The sequence below is a fragment of the Colobus angolensis genome, unplaced genomic scaffold (genome assembly GCF_000951035.1).
Source record: "Colobus angolensis palliatus isolate OR3802 unplaced genomic scaffold, Cang.pa_1.0 Scaffold68, whole genome shotgun sequence".
Lineage (NCBI taxonomy): Eukaryota > Metazoa > Chordata > Mammalia > Primates > Cercopithecidae > Colobus > Colobus angolensis.
This window is the reverse complement of record NW_012120487.1, coordinates 1,215,784-1,240,655: the sequence shown is the minus strand read 5'-3', so window position 1 is coordinate 1,240,655 and position 24,872 is coordinate 1,215,784. Positions and strand designations below refer to the sequence as shown.

General features: G+C 35.1%; 1 protein-coding gene across 3 annotated transcripts in view; it reads left to right on the top strand.

The window, feature by feature from the left end:
- The window catches only part of SPATA6 (spermatogenesis associated 6), a 162,555-nt gene extending 138,018 nt beyond the window's left edge, over positions 1-24,537 (top strand). For all 3 annotated transcript variants that reach the window (XM_011926232.1, XM_011926233.1, XM_011926231.1), the window contains 2 exons: positions 15,182-15,282; positions 24,290-24,537. In XM_011926232.1, coding sequence (XP_011781622.1) covers positions 15,182-15,282; positions 24,290-24,470 — 282 coding nt within the window. In that variant the 3' untranslated portion in view covers positions 24,471-24,537. The remainder of the gene's footprint in view (positions 1-15,181; positions 15,283-24,289) is intronic.
- Positions 24,538-24,872: the final 335 nt, after the last annotated feature.

Below are 24,872 nucleotides of genomic sequence, written 5' to 3'. Positions count from 1 at the left end.
TTTTATTTTTGTCAACATTAGTTAATTGTGGGTATGTGACTTTATTTCTGGATTATCTATTCTATTCCATTGATAATGTGTCTGTTTTTCTTCTAGTATCATGCTGTTTTAGTTACTATAGTTTTGCAATATAAGTTAAAGCTATATAATGTGATGCTTCCAGATTTGTCCTTTTTACTTAGGATTGCTGTAGCTATTCAGAATTTTTTTTTTTTGGTTTCATATGAACTTTAGGATTTTTTTTTCAAATTCTTTGAGAAATCATGTTGGTAATTTGATAGGAATTGTGTTGAATCTGTAGATTGCTTTGGGTACTATGGTCATTTTGACATTACTGTTCCTAACACACCATGAGCATGGGATGTTTTTCCATTTGTTTGTGTCACTTACAATTTCAACAGTGTTTTGTAGTTCTTCTTGTAGAATTCTTTCACCTCCTTAGTTAAATGTATTCTCAGGTATATTTGTGTGTGTGTAGCTGTTTAAAATGGGATTGAATTCTTAATTTGGCTCTCTGAAGGTTATTGATTAATAGAAATGTAACTAATTTTTGTACACTGATTAATTTTTAATTTTTTGCTTTGGGCCCACCAAATGGGAGGGGGAGATGCAAGATGGTGGCAGTTGCAAACTCTGGCTCCAGCCTCACGCTGCTCCACTGCCCAACCTGGGCAAGTAAGCCCCGTCCTGGTCGACATCTGGATGCAGTCAAATGAGACACACTAATTGAGAAACTGATTATTGGTGAAAGTAAGTATTACTTATTTGGGAGAAACCTTGATTTGTGTGACTTTACCATTGAACACCAGTCTTGCACTCGGTTCCATGCTGCATTTGTCTACCACAAGCATCTGAGGAGAGTTTTCCTAATAGATCTGAACAGTACACACAGCACTTTCTTGGGTCACATTTGGTTGGAACCTCACAAGCCTCAGCAAATTCCTATCAATTCCAGGATCTCATAGACGCATCCACAAGGGCATACACTCTGTGTGAGACACTTCAGCCATTGCCATTGGCTGTGAAAGGAGTTGAGAAGATGGGTGAAGAGGATGATGAACTCAGGTGCTTACTGGGGCTTCCAGAGGAGGAAACTAAGCTTGATAACCTGACATAGTTCAACGGTGCCCACAACAAGTGGATTTCCACCCTTACCATTGAGGAGGGAAATCTAGACATTCCAATACCAAAGAGGAAGTGGAAGAACTCATGGGTGACATTCAGTGAGGATGATGAGATCATCAACTTAGAGGATGTGGATCCCTCAGTTGGTCGATTCAGGAACTTAGTGCAAACTGCAGGGGTCTCAGTCCAGAAGAAGCAGGGGTAGGGCCCTGGCTCCTTGCGCCTGGAGGAATCAGGGAGAAGGCGCATGCAGAACTTTGCCTTTAACAGAGGACATCCCCCACACACAGTGAAGCAGCTTCCATGAGACAGCACTCATTGGTGGCTTGTTTATGCCATACCTAAACCTTGCCTCTGATGTGGACTTGACTCCCATTGTACTGGCAGCAGTGAATACAAACCCTGCACCAAACCTTGCCGTCCATAACCCTGAAACTGTAAATGAACCCAAGAAAAAGAAGTACGCAAAAGAGACTTGGCCAAGCAAGAATCCCACATCTTCCTTACTGATTTGATATTTTTGGTCATGGAGAAATGTGGGATTGGGTGGGAATAGGGTGGAAGGGTGATGGGGAGCTAGTGAACTAGGGAGAAAAACTTTCCATGTGTGCAGTATCAGTTTTGTTTTTTGGTGGAGTCTTTAGGTTTTTTCCAAATATAAAATTATATCATCTACAAGGAAGGATAATTTGACTTCTTCGTTTCCAATAAAGTTGGATGCCCTTTGTTTCTGGTCTGATTGCTCCACATAGGACTTCCAGTGCTATATTGAGTAACAGTGATGAAAGTGAGCATCCTTGTCATGTTACAGATCTTAGGGGAAGGGCTTTCAGTTATTACCCACTCAGTATGATACTAGCTGTGGGTCTGTTGTATATGGCTTTTTATTGGGTTGAGGTATGTTCTTTATATACTCATTGTTTTTAGGGTTTTTATTATGAAGGGATGTTGAATTTTATAACATGCTTTTTTGGTATTAATTGAAATGATTACTTGATTTTTGTCCTTCATTCTGTTGATATGATGTATCACACCAATTGATTTGCATATGTTGAACCATCCTTGCATCCCTGAAATAAATCTCACTTGGTCATGATAAACAATCTTTCTAACGTATTGTCAAATTCGATTTGCTAGTATTTTGTTGAGAGTTTTTATATCAATGTTCATCAGGGTTATTGATCTGTAGTTTTCTTTCTTTGATGTGTCTTTGTCTGGTTTTGGTATCAGGATAGTACTCGACCATAGAATGAGTTTGGAAGTACTCCCTCCTCTATTGTTTTGGAATAGTGTGTTTAGGATTGGTATTAGTTCTACTTCGAATGTTTGGGTTGCAAGGCATGATGGCTTATCCCTGTAATCCCAGCACTTTGGGAGGCCAAGGCAGGAGGATCTCTTGAGCCCAGGAGTTTGATACCAACTTGGGCAACATGGTGAGATCTTGTCTCTACAAATAATAATAATAATAGAGTAAATAGGCATGATGGCATGCATTTGTTGTCCTAGGTACTTGGGAGGCTGAGATGGGATAATCGCTTGAGTCCTGGCGGTCAAGGCTGCAGTGAGCTGTGATCACACCACTGTCCTTCCACCTGGGCAACAGAGCAAGATCCCACCTCAAAAATAAAATAAAATAATAATAAAGTAATAAAATAACAAAAATAAATGTTTGGTAAAATTAGTGAATCCATTGAGCCCTGTGCTTTTCTTTGCTAGGAGACTTTTTATTACAGTTTTGATCTTATTATGTATTATCTGTTCAAGTTTTGAATTTCCTCATGGTTCAATCTTGGTAAGTTTTACGTGTTTAGGAATTTGTACATTTTTTTCTAGGTTTTTCAATTTATGGAATACAGGCCACTGCTCGTAGTAGCCTCTAATGATCCTTTGAAATTCTGCCATATCTGTTGTAATGCCTTCTGTTTAATCTCTGTTTTTATTTATTTGGGTCTTCTCTTTTTTTTTCTTGGTGTGGCTAACGGTTTGTCAATTTTGTTTATCTTTTTTTATTATACTTTAAGTTCTTGGGTACATGTGCACAAGATGCAGTTTTGTTGCACAGGTATACATGTGCCATGTTGGTTTGCTGCACCCATCAACTTATCATTTACATTAGGTATTTCTCCTAATGCTATCCCTCCCCCAGCCCTCCACCCCCTGACAGGCCCTGGTATGTGATGTTCCCCTTCCTGTGTCCATGTGTTCTCATTGTTCAACTCCCACTTATGAGTGAGAACATGCAGTGTTTGGTTTTTCTCTTCTTGTGTTACTTTACTAAGAATGATGGTTTCCAGTTTTATTCATGTCCCTTCAAAGGACGTGAACTCATCCGTTTTTATGGCTGCATAGTATTCCATGGTGTGTATGTGGCACATTTTCTTTATCCAGTCTGTCATTGATGGGCATTTGGGTTGATTTCAAGACTTTGCTCTTGTGAACAGTGCTGCAGTAAACATATGTGTGCGTGTGTCTTTAGAGTACAATGATTTATAATCCTTTGGGTATATACATAGTAATGAGACTGCTAGGTCAAATGGTATTTCTGGTTCTAGATCCTTAAGGAATTGCCACACTGTCTTCCACAGTGGTTGAAGTAATTTACACTCCTGCCAACAGTATACACGTTTTCCTATTCCTCTACATCCTTTCCAGCATCTGTTATTTCCTGACTTTTTAATGATCACCATTCTAATTGGCATGAGATGGTATCTCATTGTGGTTTTGATTTGCATTTCTCTAATGACCAGTGATGATGAGCATTTTTTCATGTTTGTTGGCTGCATAAATGTCTTCTTTTGAAAAGTGTCTGTTCATATCCTTCGCCCATTTTTTGATGGGGTTGTTTGTCTTTTTTTCTTGAAAAATTTTTTAAGTTCTTTGTAGATTCTGGATATTAGCCCTTTGTCAGATGGATAGATTGCAAAAATTTTCTCCCAATCTGTAGGTTGCCTGTTTACTCTGATGATAGTTTCTTTTGCTGTGTAGAAGCTCTTTAGTTTAATTAGATCCAATTTGTCTATTTTGGCTTTTGTTGCCATTGCTTTTGGTGTTTTAGTCATGAAGACTTTGCCCATGCCTATGTCCTGAATGGTATTGCCTAGGTTTTCCTCTAGGGTTTTTATGGTTTTAGGTCTTACATTTAAGTATTTAAACTATCTTGAGCTAATTTTTATATAAGGTGTAAGGAGGGATCCAGTTTCAGCTTTCTACATATGGCTAGCCAGTTTTCCCAGCACCATTTGTTATATAGGGAATCATTTCCCCATTGCTTGTTTTTGTCAGATTTGTCAAAGATCAGATGGTTGTAGATGTTTGGTGTTATTTCTGAGGCCTCTGTTCTGTTTTGTTCATCTTTTGTATTGTTTTATTCAATTCAACTTTATTTATTTCTTTAGCATTTCTTTACTGCTACTAATTTTGGCTTTGGTTTATTCTTGCCTTTCTAGTTCTTTAAGATGCATCATTAGGTTGTTCATTTGAAGTATATTATCTTTTCTTTTTTCCACCTACTTGTCGGTTGTCGTCTTTTTAAATGTAGGCACTAACTGCTATAAGCTTTCCTCTTAGTACTGCTTTTGCTGTATCCCATAGGTTTTGGTATGTTGTATTTTCATTTACATTTACTTTAATAAATTTTAAAATTTTCTTAATATATTTATTGACCCACTGGTTATCCAGGAGCATGCTGTTTAATTTCCATCTCTTGGTATAGTGTCCAAAATTTCTCTTGTTACTGATTTCCAGTTTTATTCCATTGTGGTCAGAGAAGACACATGATATAATTTCAACTTTTTAAGACTTGTTTTGTGGCCTGACATATGATTCACCCTTGAGAATGATCCATGTGCTGAGGAGAAGAATCTATATTCTGCACCCTTAGATGAACTGTTCTGTAAATGTGTATTAGGTTTATTTAGTCTGTAGTACAGATTAAGTCTGGTATTTCTTTGCTGATTTTATGTCTGGATGTCTGTCCGGTACTGAAAGTGGAGTGTTGAAGTCCCCATCTATTACTGTATTGGGATCTATCTCTTTAGCTCTAATAATATTTGCTTTATGTATCTGGGTGCTCCAATGTTGGGTGATATATATTTATAATTGTTATAGCCTCTTGCTGAATTGATTGCTTTATCATTATATAGTGAACTTGTCTCTTTTTATAATTTTTGTCTTGAAATCTGTTTTATCTGATATAAGTTTAGCTACTTCTGCTCTTTTTTGATTTCCATTTGCATGAAATCTTTTCCCATTCCTTTGTTTTCAGTCTATGTGTGTCCTTATGGATGCAGTATGTTTCTTGTAGGCAAGAAATTGTTGACTGTTGTTTTTTTTTTTTTTAATTTATTTAACCACTTCATGTCTTTTAAGTGGAGAAGTCAGTCCATTTTCTTTCTTTTTTTTTTTTTTTTATTGAGACGGAGTTTCGCTGTGTTGCCCAGGCTGGAGTGCAGTGGCCGGATCTCAGCTCACTGCAAGCTCTGCCTCCCGGGTTTACGCCATTCTCCTGCCTCAGCCTCCCGAGTAGCTGGGACTACAGGCACCTGCCACCTCGCCCGACTATTTTTTTGTATTTTTTTGTAGAGACGGGGTTTCACCGGGTTAGCCAGGATGGTCTCGATCTCCTGACCTCATGATCCGCCCGTCTCGGCCTCCCAAAGTGCTGGGATTACAGAGTCAGTCCATTTTCATTCAGTATTGTTATTGATAAGTGAAGACTTACTTCTCCATTTTTGTTATTTGTTTCCTGGTTGTTTTGTGGTCTTATCTTCCTTCTTTTCTTCTTGTCTTCCTGTTAGTGAAGATGATTTTCTCTGACAGTGTGTTTTAATTTTTTGCTGTTTATTTTTTGTGTTATGTTGTATGTTTTTAGATTTGAAGTTAACATGAGGCTTGCAAATATGTCATAACCCTTTGTTTTAAACTGATGACAGCTTAATACTGATTGTTTAAACAAACAAGCAAAAAGAAAATAAATAAAAACTCTACACTTTAATTTCATCTCCCCGCTTTTTAACTTTTTGTTGTTTCTATGTTTATCTTAATTTACTGTCTATGTCTTGAAAAGTTGTTGTCTTTATTATTTCTGATAGGTTCATCTTTTAGTATTTCTACTGAAGATATGAGTAGTTTATATACCACAGGTAGTGTTATAATATTCTGTGTTTTTCTGTGTGCTTACTATTACCAGTAAGTTTTATACCTTTAGATGATTTGTTATTGCTCATTAACATCCTTTTCTTTCATATTGAAGAACTCCCTTTTGCATTTCTCATAGGACAGGTCTGCTGTTGATGAAGTCCCTCGGCTCTTGTTTGTCTGGGAAAATCTTTATTTCTCCTTAATGTTCAAAAGATCTTTTTGCCACATATACTATTCTACAATGAAAGGTTTTCCTTCAGCACTTCAAATATATGTTGCTACCCTCTCCTGGCCTGTAAGGTTTCCACTGAGAAGTCAGCTTGCTGCCAGATGTTTTGGAGCTCATTTGTGTGTTACTTGTTTTTCTCTTGCTGCTTTTTGGATCTTTTCTTTATCTTTGGTATTTGGCAGTTGGATTATAAAATGTCTTGAGGTAGTCTTATTTGGGTTAAATCTGCTTGGTGTGCTATAACCCTCTTGTACTTGAATACCAATATCTTTATCCAGGTTTTGGAAGTTCTCTGTTATTATCCCTTTGAATAAATGTTCTACCCCTATCTCTTTTTCTACCTCCTCTTTAAGGCCAATATCTCTTAGATTTGTCCTTTTGAGACTATTTGAGCAGTGGTGGTGACTGTTGTAGGAGACAAAGGACTCATCAACAGCCTCTGGGGACCGGGCTTTCAGAGAAATGCTGAGCTGCAGTGGTAGACCACAGACGTGGAAGGGTGGCTGCACTTGGGGGCATGACACTAAGGCAGGGGTACCTTTTTCTGCAGGGAGCAGTGGAAGTGGGAAGTTGTGCAGTGCATTGTTTGCCCTCTTCTCCATACTGTGAATGTGGTATCTGTCTTTGGGGCATGTGAAAGTTCCTGGCCTTCCTTCTTGGCGGGGTGCAGCATTTGGCACCAGGATGCTCAGGGATCACAAGCCTGTGGGATTCCACATGGGCTTGAGCAGTGCCTGTACACAATCCCCAGGCGTGTTAGTCTGGAGGTGCTGGAGCAGGGGTGCAGGGTCAACAGGGCTCTGCAGTGAATAGGTTTACAAAGTTCTGTGATGGAAGGGTAGAATACTGAGGATCTCTTATTTAGCCATCCCTTCCCTGCTTTAGGGAACCTTTCCTAGCTCTGCGCCAGTCCTGCTTGGAGGGCTGCCTGACTTCACTGTCTTCTTTCCTTGATTTTCATGGCTTCTCTGGTGAATTTCATTGTGCTCTCTTAGACAATCTACTTGAAGTGTTAGTATTTCCTTGCTATTTTGATTGCTCTCCATGAGAGAGGCGCTCACTAGCTGCTTATAGTTATCTGCCTTACTATTGAATTTTGAGAGCTCTTTATATATTCTGGGTACAAGTCTCATCTTAGATAATGTTTGCAAATATATTCTTCCATTCGTGGTTTGTCTTCCACTTTCTAATACTGTGTTTTGAAGCATAAATGCTTTTTAAATTTTGATGAAATCCAACTTTTCTATGTTTTCTTTGGTTGGTTTTGCTTAGGATATCTCAGAAATTGTTGCTTAGTCTAGGGACATAAAAATTTATGCCTATGTTTTCTAAGGGTTTTGCAGTATTGGCCATTACATTTAGGTCATTGATCAATTTTAAGTTGATTTTTGTATTTTGTGTGAGATAGGGAGTCAAAGTTAATTTCTTTTTCATGTGGAAATCTGGTTGTCCCAGCACCATTTGTTAAAAAGATCATTCCTCCACTGAATTGTCTTGGCATCTTTATAAAAAAAAATCAATTGACTCTAAATGTATGGGTTTATTTCTGGATTCTCAATTCTGTTTCATTGATCTATATGTCTATCCTTATGCTATTATCATACTATTTTGATTGCAGTGGCTTTTGTATTTTGTAGTAAATGTTGATATCAGGAATTGTTAGTCTTCCAACTTTTCTTCTTTTTCAAGAATAACTATTCTAGGTCCTTTGCATTTATGTATGAATTTTAGGATCAACTTTTCAATTTTTGCATGAAAACTGTGGCTGGAATTGTATAGGAATTGTATTGGCTTTCTAGATCATTTTGGAGAATATTGCTTTCTTCATAATAATTGTTTAAATATCTTTTGATCTGTGAAGATAGCACTTTAAAAATTTATTTAGGTCATCTTTTATTAAATATGTTTTGTAGTTCAGTATTCATTTTAAGCTTTTTAAAAATCAAGTTTACTCCTAAGTATTTTGTTATTTTTGATCCTATTGTGCATGATATTGTTTCCTTAATTTTATTTTCAGATTGTTTATTGATAGTGTTTAGGAATACAGTGCATTTTCATGTGTTAATTCCACATGGGCTTGAGCAGTGCCTGTACACAATCCCGAGGTGTGTTAGTCTGGAGGTGCTAAAGCAGGGGTGCAGGGTCAACAGGGCTCTGCAGTGAATAGGATTACAATGTTCTGTGATGGAAGGGTGTCCTGCAATCTTGCTGAACTTATTTTATTAGCTTTAATAGTTATTTTGTGTGTATATGTGGAATTTTTTAAATACAGAATCATCTGCAAATAGAAATGTTTTTATTTCCTTTCTGATCTCGATTTCTTTTATATCATATTCTTGGCTAATTGTCCTGGATAGTACCTCCAATATATTGCTGAATAGAAGTGGGGAGAGCGCCCATCCTTGTTTTATTCCTGATCTTAAGGGGAAGATTTCACTCCTTTACAAATAAGTATGCTATTAGCTATATGTTTTTTACAGATGGCGTTTATCATCTTGAGGAAGTTCCTTCTACTCCTACTTTTTTGAGTGTTGTTGGTGTTTGTCACATACTTTCCCTGCATCTATTGAGATGATCCTATCATTTTGGATAGGATCCAATATTAATATATTAATATTATTATTAATATGACTTATTACATTGATTAAATTTTATATGAGTCAACCTTGCATTGTTTGGATAATTCCCACTTGGTTATGGTGTATAATCCTTTTTATGTCTTGCTGGATTTGGCTTGCGAGTATTTTACTAAGAAATTCTGCATCCATATTCATAACATTTATTGGTATTCAGGTTTTTTTTTTCTTGTGTTATCTTTGCTTTTGGTATCAAAGGAATAATGACCTTATAGAATGAGTTCGTGAGTTCTTCTTCCTCTTAAATTTTTGGGAAGAAGTTGTAAAGATTTGGTGTTCATTCTTCTTACATATATATTGCCATGAAACCATGTGGTTTTGAGCTCTTCTTTGTGTTTTTTTAATTACTTTAAGTTTTTTTGATTACTAATTATCTCTTTGTTATAGGTGCATTCAGATTTCCTGTTTCTTCTTGGGTCTGTTTAAATAGCTTTTATCTTTCTAGTAATTTGTTCTTTTCATTATAGATACCATTGTAGACAATTCTATAATTATTTTGGTTTACAATTATTTCACATATTTCCTTATTATCCTTTTTGTCCCTGTAAGACCTCTAGTAATGTCCCATTTTTCATTACTGATTTTAGTAATTAGAGTCTTGTTGGTCTAACTAAAACATTGCCAAATATTTTATGATTTCAAAGAAGCAACTTTGGTTTTGTTTGGTTTTATCTGGTTTTCTATTCTTGATCTCATTTATTTCCATTCTAATGTTTGTATTTTACTTGTTTTGGATTTGGTTTGATGTTCTTTTTGTAGTTTTTGAAGTGAAAGCTTTGGGTTACTGATTTGAGGTCTTCTTTTTTCATGTAGGTGTTTAAAGCCATGTTTCTCTAGAAGTACTGCCTCATTTTCATTATTAAGTTTTATATGTTTTGTCATAATTTAAATTTCTCTTGAAGTATTTTCTAGTGTCCCTTGTGATGTTTTATTTAACCAATTGATCATTTGGTAATATATTGTTAGATTTCTATATATTTATTAATTACCCAAATTTTTTTCTGCTATTATTCTCTCATTTCATTTTATTGTGGCCAGGTAACATATTTTATATGATTTCAGTTCTTTCAAATTTTTTGAAACTTGTTTTATAGCCTAACGTATGGTCTCTCCTGGAGCATTTTTCATATGCACTTGAAAAGAATATGTATTTTGCTGTCGTTGGGTGGAATGTTCTATAGATGTTGCTAGGTCTAGTTGATTTACATTGTTGTTTAGGTCTTCCATTTACTGGTTGATCTTCTGCCTGATTCTTCTGTTCATTGTTGAAAAATGAAGTATTGGTGTCTTTGAACTGTACACATATCCTGTTGGTTCTGTTTTCTCTAGAGAATCCTGACTAATACATCATGAGAGTATAAAACTCCTTGGGGCCATAGTCTTAGGGGCCTCTCACAAGTTTATACGCTTTGTCTCTAGAAACTAAAGCAAATGCTTCAGCATGAAAAACAGCTGAATATTGGTGGGGACAGTAAGTTTTAATGGCATTTTAACTTGACCTAGTCCCATCTCCTGCTCTCTAGCTGTGTATTAGTCTTGATAACCAACATGTCACAATCTCAGTGAAAACCAAAATTTTGGCAGGCACTGTCAGAGGTAAAATAAAGTTAGAGTGTCTTCAAAGACCATTCCCAGAGAATTGTCATTATGTGACTTCTCTGGAGATTGCCTGGAAGACCCCACTTTGAGTGAGAGCTTTGCCAGTGCAAAATCTTTGCTGTGGAGGGCATTTTTAAAAGAAATAATTACAGGCAATTGTTAAACCTCACTGCAAACTGAAATGGTGAATAGCAGTTGAGTTAAACAATAGACCAATCAAAAACCTTCAAAGAAAAAGCTGAGTGTGTCTATAGGGGGCTTTGAAAAGATACCACATATTCCTGGGATTTTAGAAGACCACTCATATTTGTAGGACTGTGCATATGTCTAAGGCGCTATGTACTTGATTAGAAAAGACAAGAAGGTCCAAAGCTTTCAGTTCCAACCTACCTTAAGGCTCTGCATAAACAAGAAGTTAAGGCTTAGGCTAAGTGTTGGAAGTGTAATCCCAACATGCAGAGCTGCTCAGCAAACACTGGAAGACTTAATGGTTCTACGCATTTATAGAAATGTCTGTCCAATGACTTGATGACTCAGCTAACAGAATAGAGATATCAGTGATCAACCGCAGAAAGGAATGTTGACTTTGCAGAACTAAGTCAGAAAGTCACTAAACTAAGAACTAGAATAAACAACAGCAATAAACAGCAGGAATGGAGAAAAAAAGCAATGAATAGAAACTGTCCTTGAGGATCCTACACATTGAACTCACTAGACAAAGACCATAAATCAGTTACATTAAATATATTTATTCAAAGAACCAAAAGAAAGCATTCATAAAGAAATAAAGTGTTAGAATTATGTCTCATAAAATATAAAATTTCAATCAAGAGTTATAAACTATTTTTTAAATAACCAAATAAAAATTCTGAAGTTGACAAGTACATATTCAGAAATGAAAAATTTATTAGAAGGACTCATTAGCACCCTACGAGCAGGCAGAAGAAAATATTATTGGACTTGAAAACAAGTCAAATGAGATAATTCAGTGTGAGGAACAGAAAGAAGAATAAAAATAATGAACACATATGGATTTGTGGGATACCATTAAGCATGCCAACATACCTGTAATAAGAATTCCAGAAAAAGAGGGAGAAAGGAAGGGACAGAAGGAATATTTGGAGAGGTATTGAAGAATTTAAGAAAATTATTATCTAAGGAGCTCAATAAACTCTTAAGTAAGATAAACTCAAATAGATCCACACTTGAGGCTCATTATAAACCATAAGTCTGAAGCCAAAGATAAGCCGGACATCATGGCAAGTACCTGTAATCCCTAATACTCAGAAGGTTGAAACAGGAGAGTCACTTGAGCCCAGGTGTTCAAGGCTACAGTGAGCTTAGCTATGATTTCGCCACTGCATTTCAGCCTGGTGACAGAGTTAGACTCTGTATCTAGAAAAAAAGTGTTTTGAAAAAAGCCAAAGACAAAAAGAAAATCTTAAAAGCAGCAAGGGAGAAGAGATTCATCACATAAATGTATTTTCCAGTAAGATTTAAAACTGGTTTAAATCAGAAACTATGAAGTCCAAAAGGCAGTGTAATGATGTATTCAATATACTGAAAAGAACTCTCAACCATGAATATCCAGCAAAACTGTCTTTCAGAAATGTAAAATAAATTAACATTCTCAAATAACACCAGGTTTATCACTAGCAGATTTGTACTACAAGAAATACTAAAAGGAGCCCTTCAGGATGAAGTGAAAGGACACTAGGCAGTAGTATAGATTCACATGAAGAAATAAAGAGCAATGATAATGGTAACTAGGTAAATATAAAAGATAGGCAAAATACAGTTTTTGCCAGTAACTCTTTAGTTCTTCTATCTGATTTAAGAGATGACCTCATAAAACAATAATTATAAATATATGTTGGTGGGAGCTTATTATATGAAGATGTAATTTGTGTAGAAATAGCAATTAAAAGAAAAGGGGAGAGATTGTAAACATGTAAGAGCAAAGTTTCCATATCCCATTGAAATTAAGTTGCTATCATCTAAACTTAGATTCTTCTGTATTAAGATGTTATTTGTAATCATCATGGAAACTACTAAGAAAATGTCTCAAAAATACAGTGTATAGGGAATTAAAAATAAACCCTGGAAAATATCGAACACAAAAGAAGGCAACAATGGAGAAGTGAAAAAAGACATAGAAAATAGCAAAATGGCAAATGTAAATCTTATAGGTATGTAAACATACCTATAGGTAGTTCATGATATTTTAAAAATTAAACACTCCTATTAGGAGGTAGAATTTTGGAGACTGGATAAAAATCATGGTTCAACTATACTCTGTCTACAAGGGATGCACTTTAGATTCAAAGGCACAAATAAGTTGAATGTAAAAGGAAACAAAAGCATACCATTCAACAGTGTAAGAGAATTGCAGTGGCTACACAAATATTGGACAAATAGACTTTAAGAGAATTTTTTCTTACTAAATTTCATACTAAAGACAAATAAAAATATTTTATAATGGCAACAGGGCCAAACCATCAGGAAGATATGACCATTACAAATATGTATGCACCTAAAAAAGATCCCAAAAATATAAGGAAAAACTGATAGAATAGAAAGAAGAAATAGATATGCAATATAATAGAGACCTCAGTATCCCACATTCACCAGTGGACAGGACAGACAGAAGATAAATAAGGCAATATTCATTCCAGATATGTCACAACATATTACTTAAAATTTCCAGATGTCAACATAAAATTACAAGTATGCAACAAAGCAAGAAAGATCAAAACATAGTTATTAGCTTATAATAAGGTGTGATCCTTGTTGCCTCCTTGTGTTTGAATAACTTGCCCTTTGAAAAAATAATCTATACAAGGACTCTTACAAAAGATGGGTCCTTGTATAGATTATTTTTTCAAAGGGCAAGTTATTCAAACACAAGGAGGCAACAAGGATCACACTTTATTATAAGCTATTAACTATGTATTTATATATTATATATAATTGTATTTATATGTAATTATATATTTATAAAATATCACAAAATACAGCCTGAAAATTTGAAAGGAATAACCTTTAAGCTAATCTATTCCTTTTTGTTTCTCAGGTCTGAATTCCCCTATATGATATCCTTGATCTAGATAGGCATCAACACTCTACAGGAATAGTTTTAGTAGTTGTATTTTTACTCCTTTAAGACAGCTATCCTTTTTATTTCATTTCTTTGCCAAGTCTTGCACACTCACTACAGGAAATTACATTTTCTTTGATAATAGACTAAATGCTCCACTTCATTGACTTCTCAGAATAGGTAAAAATAAGGAATATCCAGTAATATGCCATGCAGGAAAAAGATCTAATAATAAAGAATGGCTGAAAATAAAAGGACAAATATATATCATTAAAGCACTAACTAAAAGAAAGTGGTTGTCTCTATATGAATAGTAGACCAAAAGAAGTTAAGGGAAAAAAAAGTAATTATAGAAATAAAGGTTACTTCATAATGATAAAACCAAGAAACTATAACAATTCTAAATTTGTGTGCATATTTTCTGTGATTTTTAAACAAGCTCTATTATTTATTGCACACATGTTTACACATAATGCTGTCTTCCTAGTTTCATGCCATCAGCAAATTTTTAAAATCATTTTTCTTCACAATGTGCATTCAGCTGATTTCTTACATCAAGTGAATGAACCCCTTACTAATACTAATCCTTATTTGTGCTTACTAGTTTACTTTGTTATCAGTTCTGTTTGTTTCTCTTCTTGTTTGACTAAGGAACACAAGGATATTCACTAGTAGTTGAGAAAGGCATTTGGTATTAAATTATATACCATTACCACACATGAACTTAACTGTGAATGTTATAGTTAACGAAGCCATCTCTTCAGAATACTATTTCTTATGTCCTTATATGTGTCTATTAGAAATTAAGAACAGGCTGCCCATACAAGGTGGGGGTAACCATATATTTTCATTCCAGTTACCTTGCCTTTCATTTTTGCCTTTTCTGGATTGTTACTGCATTTTGGCTTTTGATTAATAAGTCTAAGCCATTTCCTTTGTAAGTCATAGTTGCATGTTAGAATGCTTGTATCTACATACTTTTCTCAAATACTTAATCCTCAGAATGTAGGTACAATCTCTTGAGTTCATATAACAATGTATAAGAGAATATTAATTTACATATCATGACACAGGAGTCATTCCTCTATTTTTATGGATTCAAGAGGTATCTACTTGATACCTAATCTTTGATAAGCAATATTAGCAAAAACTATAATAAAACTGTATAGTTTTATTGAAAAGGATAGTAAATCCTCACTTAACCTTTTTTTTCCCCAAAGAAACACTAGCATTTAATTCCGTTTCTTATAAATTAAAATTTATAAGGGGAGGGGAAGAGCATTTTCTGAAGAAACATAAGCATCATTTTGGGGACAATGAGACAATGAGTTAATGGAAATCTTTAAAATTTTTCAGGATGAGAGAGACCAGAGAGACCTGGAGAAAGATGATGAACTGGAACTGAAAAGAAGTCTTTTATATAGAGACTCTGCCTATGACAGTGACCCCGAGTATAGGTATGAATGAAATATATGTATATCCTTCTCATAGTTCCTATAAAAATAACTGTTTTATAATCTGCTGAATTTGTGGGAAATTCAGACTCAAAAGGATAATTAGTGTTTATTTTTAACTGTAAATTCCTATTAAAATTTTAACATGTTTGCATTACTGAAACTTATGTGTAAAAACAAATATAGTCAATTATTGGTGATGCCTTTCATCCTGCTTAAAATTTGTCTGCCCTGAAAACTCACATACTTCAGAATGTATTTATTCTAATATAAAAAACAGTTCTTATAATTTTAAACCATGAGCCAACCTTTTTTAATAATTTGAGATCAAATTCTGTAAGAGCAAATTCTGTTCTCATCTAAAATTTGAGAAATGTTAATAATAACATTTGTACAAGTTTATATGAGCAAATGTCATCAAGATTTTTGACAGCTGTGTCAACTGACATAAATTTAATGCAGTATTAAAAACTGTAAATTTTGGATTTATACAGCCAAAGGTTCTTTGAATTCTTGGATGCTATACCACTAGTTACTGTAATATATAGCTTTCACCTTCCTGAGATTCCTGAGGAACAAACAAAGCTTCAAAGAATGGAATATTTTTTAATTGGTAACTTGGGTTTTGCATTCAAATCTCTGATCTTTACTCTGGTAAGCTAGTCTAGACCATCTATGAACATGTGGGGACTCCTTATGCCCCTTACACAGAGTATAAGTGGGAGTGTGACTTCCTTTCTCAGAGTTATTGCCTCCCAAGCAAGGAGCAACCTGGGCCTTTCTTTAAAGTAAATAGTTTATTATAGGTAAATTTGAAGGTGAAGCAATCCAAAGAGGAAAAGAAAGATTCAGAGGGTACACACCCTGAGGAAGAGTATTTTTTACCCTTTGTTATTCTTCATTAAAGGCATATTCCCTAAATTGTTATATGGATTAGCATCCTGATTTTGGGTGCTTAACCCATATAATTAATTCTAATTTGGGCAAGAAGTGAGAAGAGTTGATACAGGAAAGAGCCTCATTTTCAAATTATCTAAGTTGTTTGTTAAAAATATAGATTTCCACTTTTTACCCCCATAGATGCTGGTTCTTATATATAAGTAACACATGGAAAGCTGTATTTTAAGAGATATCATGGGGCCAGGTGCAATGGCTCATGCCTGTAATCCCAGTGCTTTGGGAGGCCCCCGTGGGAGAATCACTTGAGGCCAAGAGTTTGAGAATAACCTGGGCAACAGAGCAAGACCCTGTCTCTACAAAATAAATACAATAAAATTAAAAATGGGATGTCATGGGTAATTCTGACATAGGTAGATAAATACTGCATTTTCAAAAGTGCTGCTGTCAATTTAAAGTTTGCCATAAACCCCAATATTGGTTCCTTTTTCAGCTCACCAAGCAGTGTTATTGATTAAGCTTTTGATCACCCTAAACAATATGGTACCTCTCAAATGAGAGTTAAGCAGAGTGTCAGAAAAGTTCTGCTTACACATTTTTGAGGTCACTTTATAATCATTGCTGCTTCTCTTATATATACACGTGAATCAATCGGATGAAGTGGTCAGTCCTTCAAGACTTTTAGAAAAGTATCTTTGATAGTAGCTCCAGAAGCTATTGAAATGATTAGGATATTATTTTAGTTTTATCCTCAAGTAATATTATGTACCAGGCCAAGAAGTCCTCCTGTTCTGCTTTCCATGTCAAAGATTAGAGGAACTACACTCAAAGTAATCACCTCCTTGCCAGCCTTGAGGTTTCTGTCAGCAGAAGTCAAGAGAGAGTTTGCAGTCTTGACTTACTATCAACCCTCTACAGATGCTGTTTGACACAGGCATCATGAAGAAGTTTGCATGAATCTCTGGAATGACTGAGCGAGGAGCTCAGCAAATCCTTTTCCCCCAAAGAAACAAACTGAACAGAACTGTCAAAAACAACAATTTAAGAACTCCTGGAATTGATCAAAAGCATATAACAAATTGAGAAGCTTTTATCAAGAAAATCTTCTGGTTATATTACCTAAAAGAAAGAAAATCAGCATATTGAAGAAATATCAGCACTCCTATATTTATTGTAGCATTATTCACAATAACAAAGCTATGAAATCAACCTAAGTGCCCATCAGTGGATGAACAGGTAAAGCAAATGTGGGAAATAGACACAATGGAATATTATTCAGCTATTTAAAAAAATGAAATCTTTTCATTAGCAACAACATGGGTGGAACTAGAGGACATCGTGTTAAGTGAAATAAGCCAGGCACAGACAAATATTGCATGTTCTCACTCATATGTGGCAGCTGAAAAAGATGATCTCATGGAGGTGGAGAGTAGAATAGTGATTACTAGGGACTGGGAAGGGGAAGAGGAAATAGAGGGTGAAGAGAGATTGGTTAATGAGTAGAAAAAATACAGGTATGAAGAAAGGATAAGGTCTAGAGTTTGATAGCCCAGTAGGGTGACCATAGTTAACAGAAATTTGTTGTATATTTCAAAATAGCTAGAAGAAATACTTGGAATGTTTCCAATACAAAAAAGGGATAAATGTTTGAGGTGATATCCCAATTACCATGATTTGATTCACTACACATTGTATGCATGCATCAAAATATCATAAGTACCTTAGGAATATGTACAAATATTATGTATCAATTTCAAAGTTAACTTAAAAAATTTACTGAGTATCAGAACAGTTAGAGCCTGTGACATTATAACCTGGAGGTTCCATCCCCATCTACCACTCCCTAGCTCCATGTCACAAAAGTTCTACTAGGGAAGTCATGTTGAAATACTGGCAGCTTTGCTCCCAGAAATAACTAACTATATGGAGCAGAGCATGGGAAATTCCATTAAGAGAAACAATAATGGTTTGTTGGCAAACAAGGAAGGGAGGACTGAAGTTTTAGTACTACTTGGCAAACAAGCAGAGGAGGCCTGAAGTTTTAATACTGGTTGGGGCAGACAGTAAAGATCCGAGAGAAGATAGCCACAGTTGGCTGGCCTTGATATCAAATTCTACTTATTCCTGGTTGGCTAGAAGTTTATGTTTATGCATAAGGCTATACATATGCATGCCAGATACTGGTGAAGGCCCTAATGAGCCACTAATTTACGATTGAATGTGAAGCCTTGTGAAGGCAGAAAGTAAAATGCAGGGCAGACTTGTAAACTAGATAAACTTTGAATATACTACCAAAGCCACATATAGATCCATTGGCAAAATATGGAAGCCTTACAGGTTTACTGGCTCTCACTAGACATTTGCTGGCCACTAAGCTATGCTAACTCCGGGGTAGCCCCTGAGAAGTCAAGACAAGTACCGCATGTTGCAAATAAGAGCTAAACAATGGGTACACATGGACATACAGAGAGGCATAATAAACACTGGAGATTCTAAAAGGTGGGATGGGGTTGAAAAAATACCTGTTGGTTAGCGTTCACTATTGAACCATGAGTACACTAAAAGCTAAAAGCCCTGATTCGCCATTATGTAATGTATCCATGTAACAAAACTGTCCTTGCACCCCCTAAACCTATAAAATAAAATAGCAACAATTAAAAAAATAGAGAAACAGACACAAGGAGCTGGGCAGTGTGAAGAAACAGTTCACAATATCAGTCCAGGCAAATCATTGAACAAAGAATCGAAAAGAATCCAGAGTTTCTACAGTCTCAACTAGATCTAAAACATTGTTTTCTACAAAAACTTTGAGACATGTAAAGAAAGAAGAAAGTATGACCCATATATGTGAACAATGAATTACTGGAAACTGTCTCTGAGGAATTCGAGATGTTAGATTCAGCACACTTCAAAGCAGCTACATTCAAAGCTAAAGGAAAACATGTTAAAAAATTGAAGTATGACAAGGAATCATCAAATAGAGAACATTAATAAAGAGATATAAGTTATTTCTTCGTGTTTTTCCTCAAGAAAAATTATGCTCGTCACTCAATACTTTTTTTAAAGTCTATACACACATTGAGGTTTTCAGCCATGAGGTCTAGCAGGTATTCAGTGTTTTTCTACAGGAATTGCAGAGTGGGAAAATATAGTTTGCTCTGTTATCTTCCAGGTGTCAGCTTATCTATGATAGTTGTCTCATGTCTTCTATCACCTTTAAGTTGAAACTCATTTGAAAGAAATCTCTTATCAAGAACTGAATAAATGACCCCTTATTTCCAACATCTTTGGTTTGGGGAGCTGAGTAGGGAAGGAATCAACTACCCGTAAGATTTCCTTCTTGCTTTTATATTGTGTGGCTTCTAATACATTTTAGATGTTTGTTATGATAGCCCTGCCAATTCCCAGGGCCCTAGAGGATGCTTTTTCTTCCTTTTAGTACCTTCTACATTTATTCCAAATTTCTTCTGTTTTCAGGAGATTTAAAATTCTCTGTATGGTTGTGTGTTTCTCACATCACTATTGTATTTCAGCATTAGCCCAAATTTTAATGACCAGGCCTGAAGTGGTGGTTCATGTAAATGGGAGTTGGCAACAAAATAAGAAAAATAAAGATAAAAATAATTTTAAATTTGTGTTTAGAATATTATCTCTTCTATTATGGCTGTTATGTGGAATTTTTAACACTGTTCTTTTATAAAACTAGCTATTGATAAACTGTTTTCTATTTGTTTATGCATGATTTTAAGGATATTGACAGTAGAGATATGCTCGACAAAAATGTTTCAATTATGAAATTATTCATAACAGTTTCAATTTGAGTAATTTAAATTTTCCTTTTTTTCAATAAATTGGTACATCATAATTGTACATATTCCTAATGTACATATAATATTTTGATGCATGCATACAATGTGTAGTAAATCAAATCATGGTAATTGGGATATTGCCTCAAACATTTATCAGTTCTTTATATTGGGAACATTCCAAATCTTTCTTCTAGCTATTTTGAAATATACAACAAATTTTTGTTAACTATGGTCACCCTACTGAGCTATCAAACTCTAGAACTTATCCCTTCTTCATAACTGCATTTTTCTACTCATTAAACAACCTCTCTTCACCCTCTATTCGCTTCTCCCCTTCCCAGTCCCTGGTAATCACCATTCTACTCTCCACATCCGTGAGGTCCACTTTTTTAGCTGCCACAGATCAGTGAGAACATGCGATATTTGTTTTTCTTTGCCTGGCTTATTTCACTTAACATGATGTCCTCTAGTTCCACCCGTGTTGTTGCTAATGAAAAGATTACATTTTTTAATAGCTGAATAATATTCCATTGTGTCTATTTCCCACATTTGCTTTACCCGTTCATCCACTGATGGGCACTTAGGTTGATTTCATAGCTTTGATATTGTGAATAATGCTACAATAAATATGGGAGTGCTGACATCTCTTCAATATGCTGATTTTATTTCCTTTGGATATATACCCAGCAGTAGGATTACTGGATGAAATGGTAGTTCTATTTTTTTTTTTTTTTTTTTTGAGAAACCTTCATGCTGTTTTTCCTAGTGGACTATACTAATTTACATTCTCACCAACAGTGTATGAGCAGTCCCCTTTCTCCGTATCCTCAGCAGCGTGCATTATTTTTTGTGTTTTTTAATAAAAACCATTTTAACTGGATTGAGATGATTTCTTATTGTGGTTTTGATTTGATTAGTGACATTGAGCATTTAAGAATACATCTTTTGACCTTTTTTTTCTTCTTTTGAGAAATATCTATTCAGATCTTTTGCTCATTTTAAAATCAGAAATCAGATTATTTGGGTTTTTTTTTTTTTTCGCTGCTCAGTTTCTTATATATTCTGGTTATTAATCCCTTCTCAGATGAGTAGTTTGCAAACATTTTCTCCTGTTACGTTTTGTATCTCTTTACTTTGTTTATTGTTTCCTTTGCTGTGCAGAAGCTGTTTAGCTTGGTGTGATCCCATTTGTTTATTTTTGCTTTGGTTGCCTATGCTTTTAAAATGTTACCCAAGTAATCTTTGCCCAGATCAATATCCTAAAGCATTTCCCCAATATTTTCTTCAATAGTTTCATCCTTTCAGGTCTCACATTTAAGTATTTAATCCATTTTAGTTCAATTTTTGTATATGGTGAGAGATAGGCATTATTTTTATTTTTTTGCCTATGAATATCCGGTATTTCCAGCACCATTTATTGAAAAGACTGTCCTTTCCCCAATGTATGTGGTTGGTGCCTTTGTCAAAAATGAGTTTACTGTAAATGTGTGGATTTATTTCTTCATTCTGTATTCTATTCCATTAGTCTATTCGTCTGTTTTTATTCCAGTACTATGCTGTTTTGGTTACTATAGAGTCACAGTTTAATTTGAAGTCAGGTTATGTGATTCCTCCAACTTCGTTCCTTTTGCTCAGGATTGCTTTGGCTATTCTAGTCTTTTTTTTTTTTTTTTTGTAGTCCCAAATAAATTTTAGGATTGTTTTGTTATGGTTGCTGTGTAGAATGTCATTAGTGTTTTGATAGAGATTGCATTGACTCTAGATTGCTTCAGGTAGTATAGGCATTTAAACAATATTGATTCTTTCAATCTATGAACATGGATATATTTCCATTTCCTTGTGTTCTCTTCAGTTTCTTTCATCAGTATTTTATAGTTTTTGTCATAGCAGTCTCACTTTTCTGGCTGAATTTTGTTTTTCAGTATTGGAAAGGGGATTGCTTTCTTAATCTCTTTTGCAGATTGTTTGCTCTTGGCATATAGAAATACTGATTATTGCATGTTAATTTTTATTTTGCAACCTTACTAAATGTGTTTATTCATTTTAATTTTTTTGGTAGAGTCTTTCTGTTTTTTAAATATAAGATCATGTTTTCTATAGAAGGGAATAATGTGACTTACTCTTTTTCAATTTGGATCCCCTTTATTTCTTTCACTTGCCTAATCGCTCTGGCTAGGACTTCCATTACTATGTTGAATAGAAGTGGCGAAAGTGGGCATCTTTGTCCTATTTCAGATCTTAGTGGAAAGGCTTTTCATTTTTTCCCATTCAGTATAATATTAGCTGTAAGTTTGTTACATATGGCCTTTATCATTTTGAGGTATTTTCCTTCTATGCCCAGTTTGTGGAGGGGTTTTATTATGAGTGGATGTTGAATTGTATTGAATGCTTTTTCAGCACCGATTGAAATGATTATACTTTTTTTTTGTTTTTGATTCCATTGATATTAGGTATCACATTTATTGATTTGCCCATAATGAACAATCCTTGCATCCCTGGAATGAATACCATGTGATCATGGTGAATGATCTCTTTCATGTGTTTTTGAATTCAATTTTCTAATCTTCTGTTGAGGATTTTTGCATATGTTTATCAGGAATATTAGCCTGTAGTTTCTTTTTGTTGTTGTTTTTGTCTGGTTTGGGTACCTGGGTAATGCTTGCCTTGTAAAATGGGTTTTCTCATATCTTCAATTTTTTGTAATATTTTGAGTAGACTTCTTGTTAGTTCTTCTTTAAATATTTGGTAGAATTCAGCAGTGAAGCCAGAGATCCAGGGCTTTTCTTTTATGGGAGGCTTTTTATTACTGCTTCAATATTGTTATTTATTATTGGTCTATTCAGGTTTTGTATTTGTTCATGGTGTAATCTTGGTTTGTAGATTGCGTGTGTCCGGGAAAAAACTTTACAATTTAACAGGCCTCGGAGGTCTAATCTATAAAAAGTATTTCATTGACCTTGAAGAAGGTCAATTATTTATATAAGAAAATAAACTCAACATTTTATCTATAAAAAATGTAATTCCAGAATTTAATGTTTATGTTAGTAAAATTATAACACTGATAACATGAAGAGTGCTATTAATCCTTAAGAAAGAGTTACCTTTTCTTTTCTGTCTTCATCACAGCCAGCCCAGTCTTAGTCTATTTCATTAGCTTCCTATGGGCTTGCTCTCACTTACATGTGCACGCGCTCGCTCGCTCGCTCTCTCTCCCCCACCTTCTTTTTTCCTTAAGACCCTCAAAACTACAGTTGATCCTTTCACTTCAAACTCTTCTGCCTTATTTCCATCTTCCACAAATGTTCATATTTAGCCTAATTTTCTGCTCCTTGAGGGCAATAGCAGCATGGCATAGTAGAAAGGGTCTTAGAGCACACACGTTGTCTTTTTCATTTTGCCACTTACTAGCTGAGCAGTCTTAGGCAAGTCACTTAACTTCACTGAGTCTTAATTTCTATGTCTACCAACTTCTAAGGGTTGTAAGATGTATTCATAAATAGATATAAAGTACCTAGTTTAGTGTTTCTTATTTAATAACTTCTATGTTTAAATTTTAAAACAATCCTGTAAAACTAAAGTTAAGGAAGCTGAGAGTCTGGATAGTTAAATAAATTGCCCAAGGTCTCACAGCTTATAAAGGACTGAGCTGGAATTCAGTTTCAGGTGTGCCTTTTAGCAACCATGCATTCTTTTTTTTTTTTGAGATGGAGTTTTGCTGTTGTTGTCCAGGCTGGGGTGCAATGGTGCCATCTCAGCTCACTGCAACCTCCGCCTCCTGAGTTCAAGCGATTCTCCTGCCTCAGCCTCCCGAGTAGCTGGGGTTATAGGCAAGTGCCACCACGCCCAGCTAATTTTGTATTTTTTAGTAGATACGGGGTTTCTCCATGTAGGTCAGGTTGGTCTTGATCTCCCGACCTCAGGTGATCTGCCCGTCTTGGCCTCCCAAAGTACTGGGATTACAGGCATGAGCCACTGCGCCCAAGCTGTGCATTCTTATACTGGCCATACCAGGCCACCTGTGTTCTGCTTTTATTATGCTGTACCTGTGTCTGTTCTCTGAATTCCTTTTTCACTCTAACACAAAATTTTCATTTTACTGTTTTATAACAGTTTTACACAGATACTTCTGCTTCCCCTTTTAAAATGTCCCTCTTTGAAAGCACAGGCCTTACTGTGTTTTATTTTTCACAGCCCCAGCAGAGTATTAAATAGCCATAGAGTACTCAATAAATATTTGATTTACATAGTACTATCTGTAATTTTGTTTCATTATTATTTTGAACCTTTTATGTCCCTTTTTATAGCTCATGTCAGCAGCCACGTGGCACTTTCCATTTGGATGATGGCGAATACTGGTCCAACAGGGCAGCCTCTTATAAGGGAAAATCCCACCGACCCATCTTTGAGAACAGCATGGACAAAATGTACAGAAACTTATACAAAAAGGCCTGTAGTTCTGCTTCACATACACAGGAAAGCTTCTGAGACCATCCACGATAAAACGCATGAGTGTCCGGGTCAACCTCTCAATGAAAATGTTTGATGTGATCAATATCTGTATTTCTTTTTTTAAAAAAAACAAATGGGATTATAACTAGGTACAATAGTTATACTTGAATAAGTTCATTACTTCAAATGGTAAATTATCATAGGCAAGCCTTTTAAAATAATTATTACAGAAGAGTCTGCTGTGTTGCAAATACTAGAGCTCTGTCACACAATCACAATTTCCAATATATGACAAGGATATTCTGTTACATGTACATCTCATATTACATCTGCAAATCCAAGAATAGTTCCTTTCTAGGAATGTTTTTTTTTTTTTATTTTTATTTTTGCCTTACTCACCTTACAGTTTTCTTTTCATCTGCTTAACTGGTTATCTTG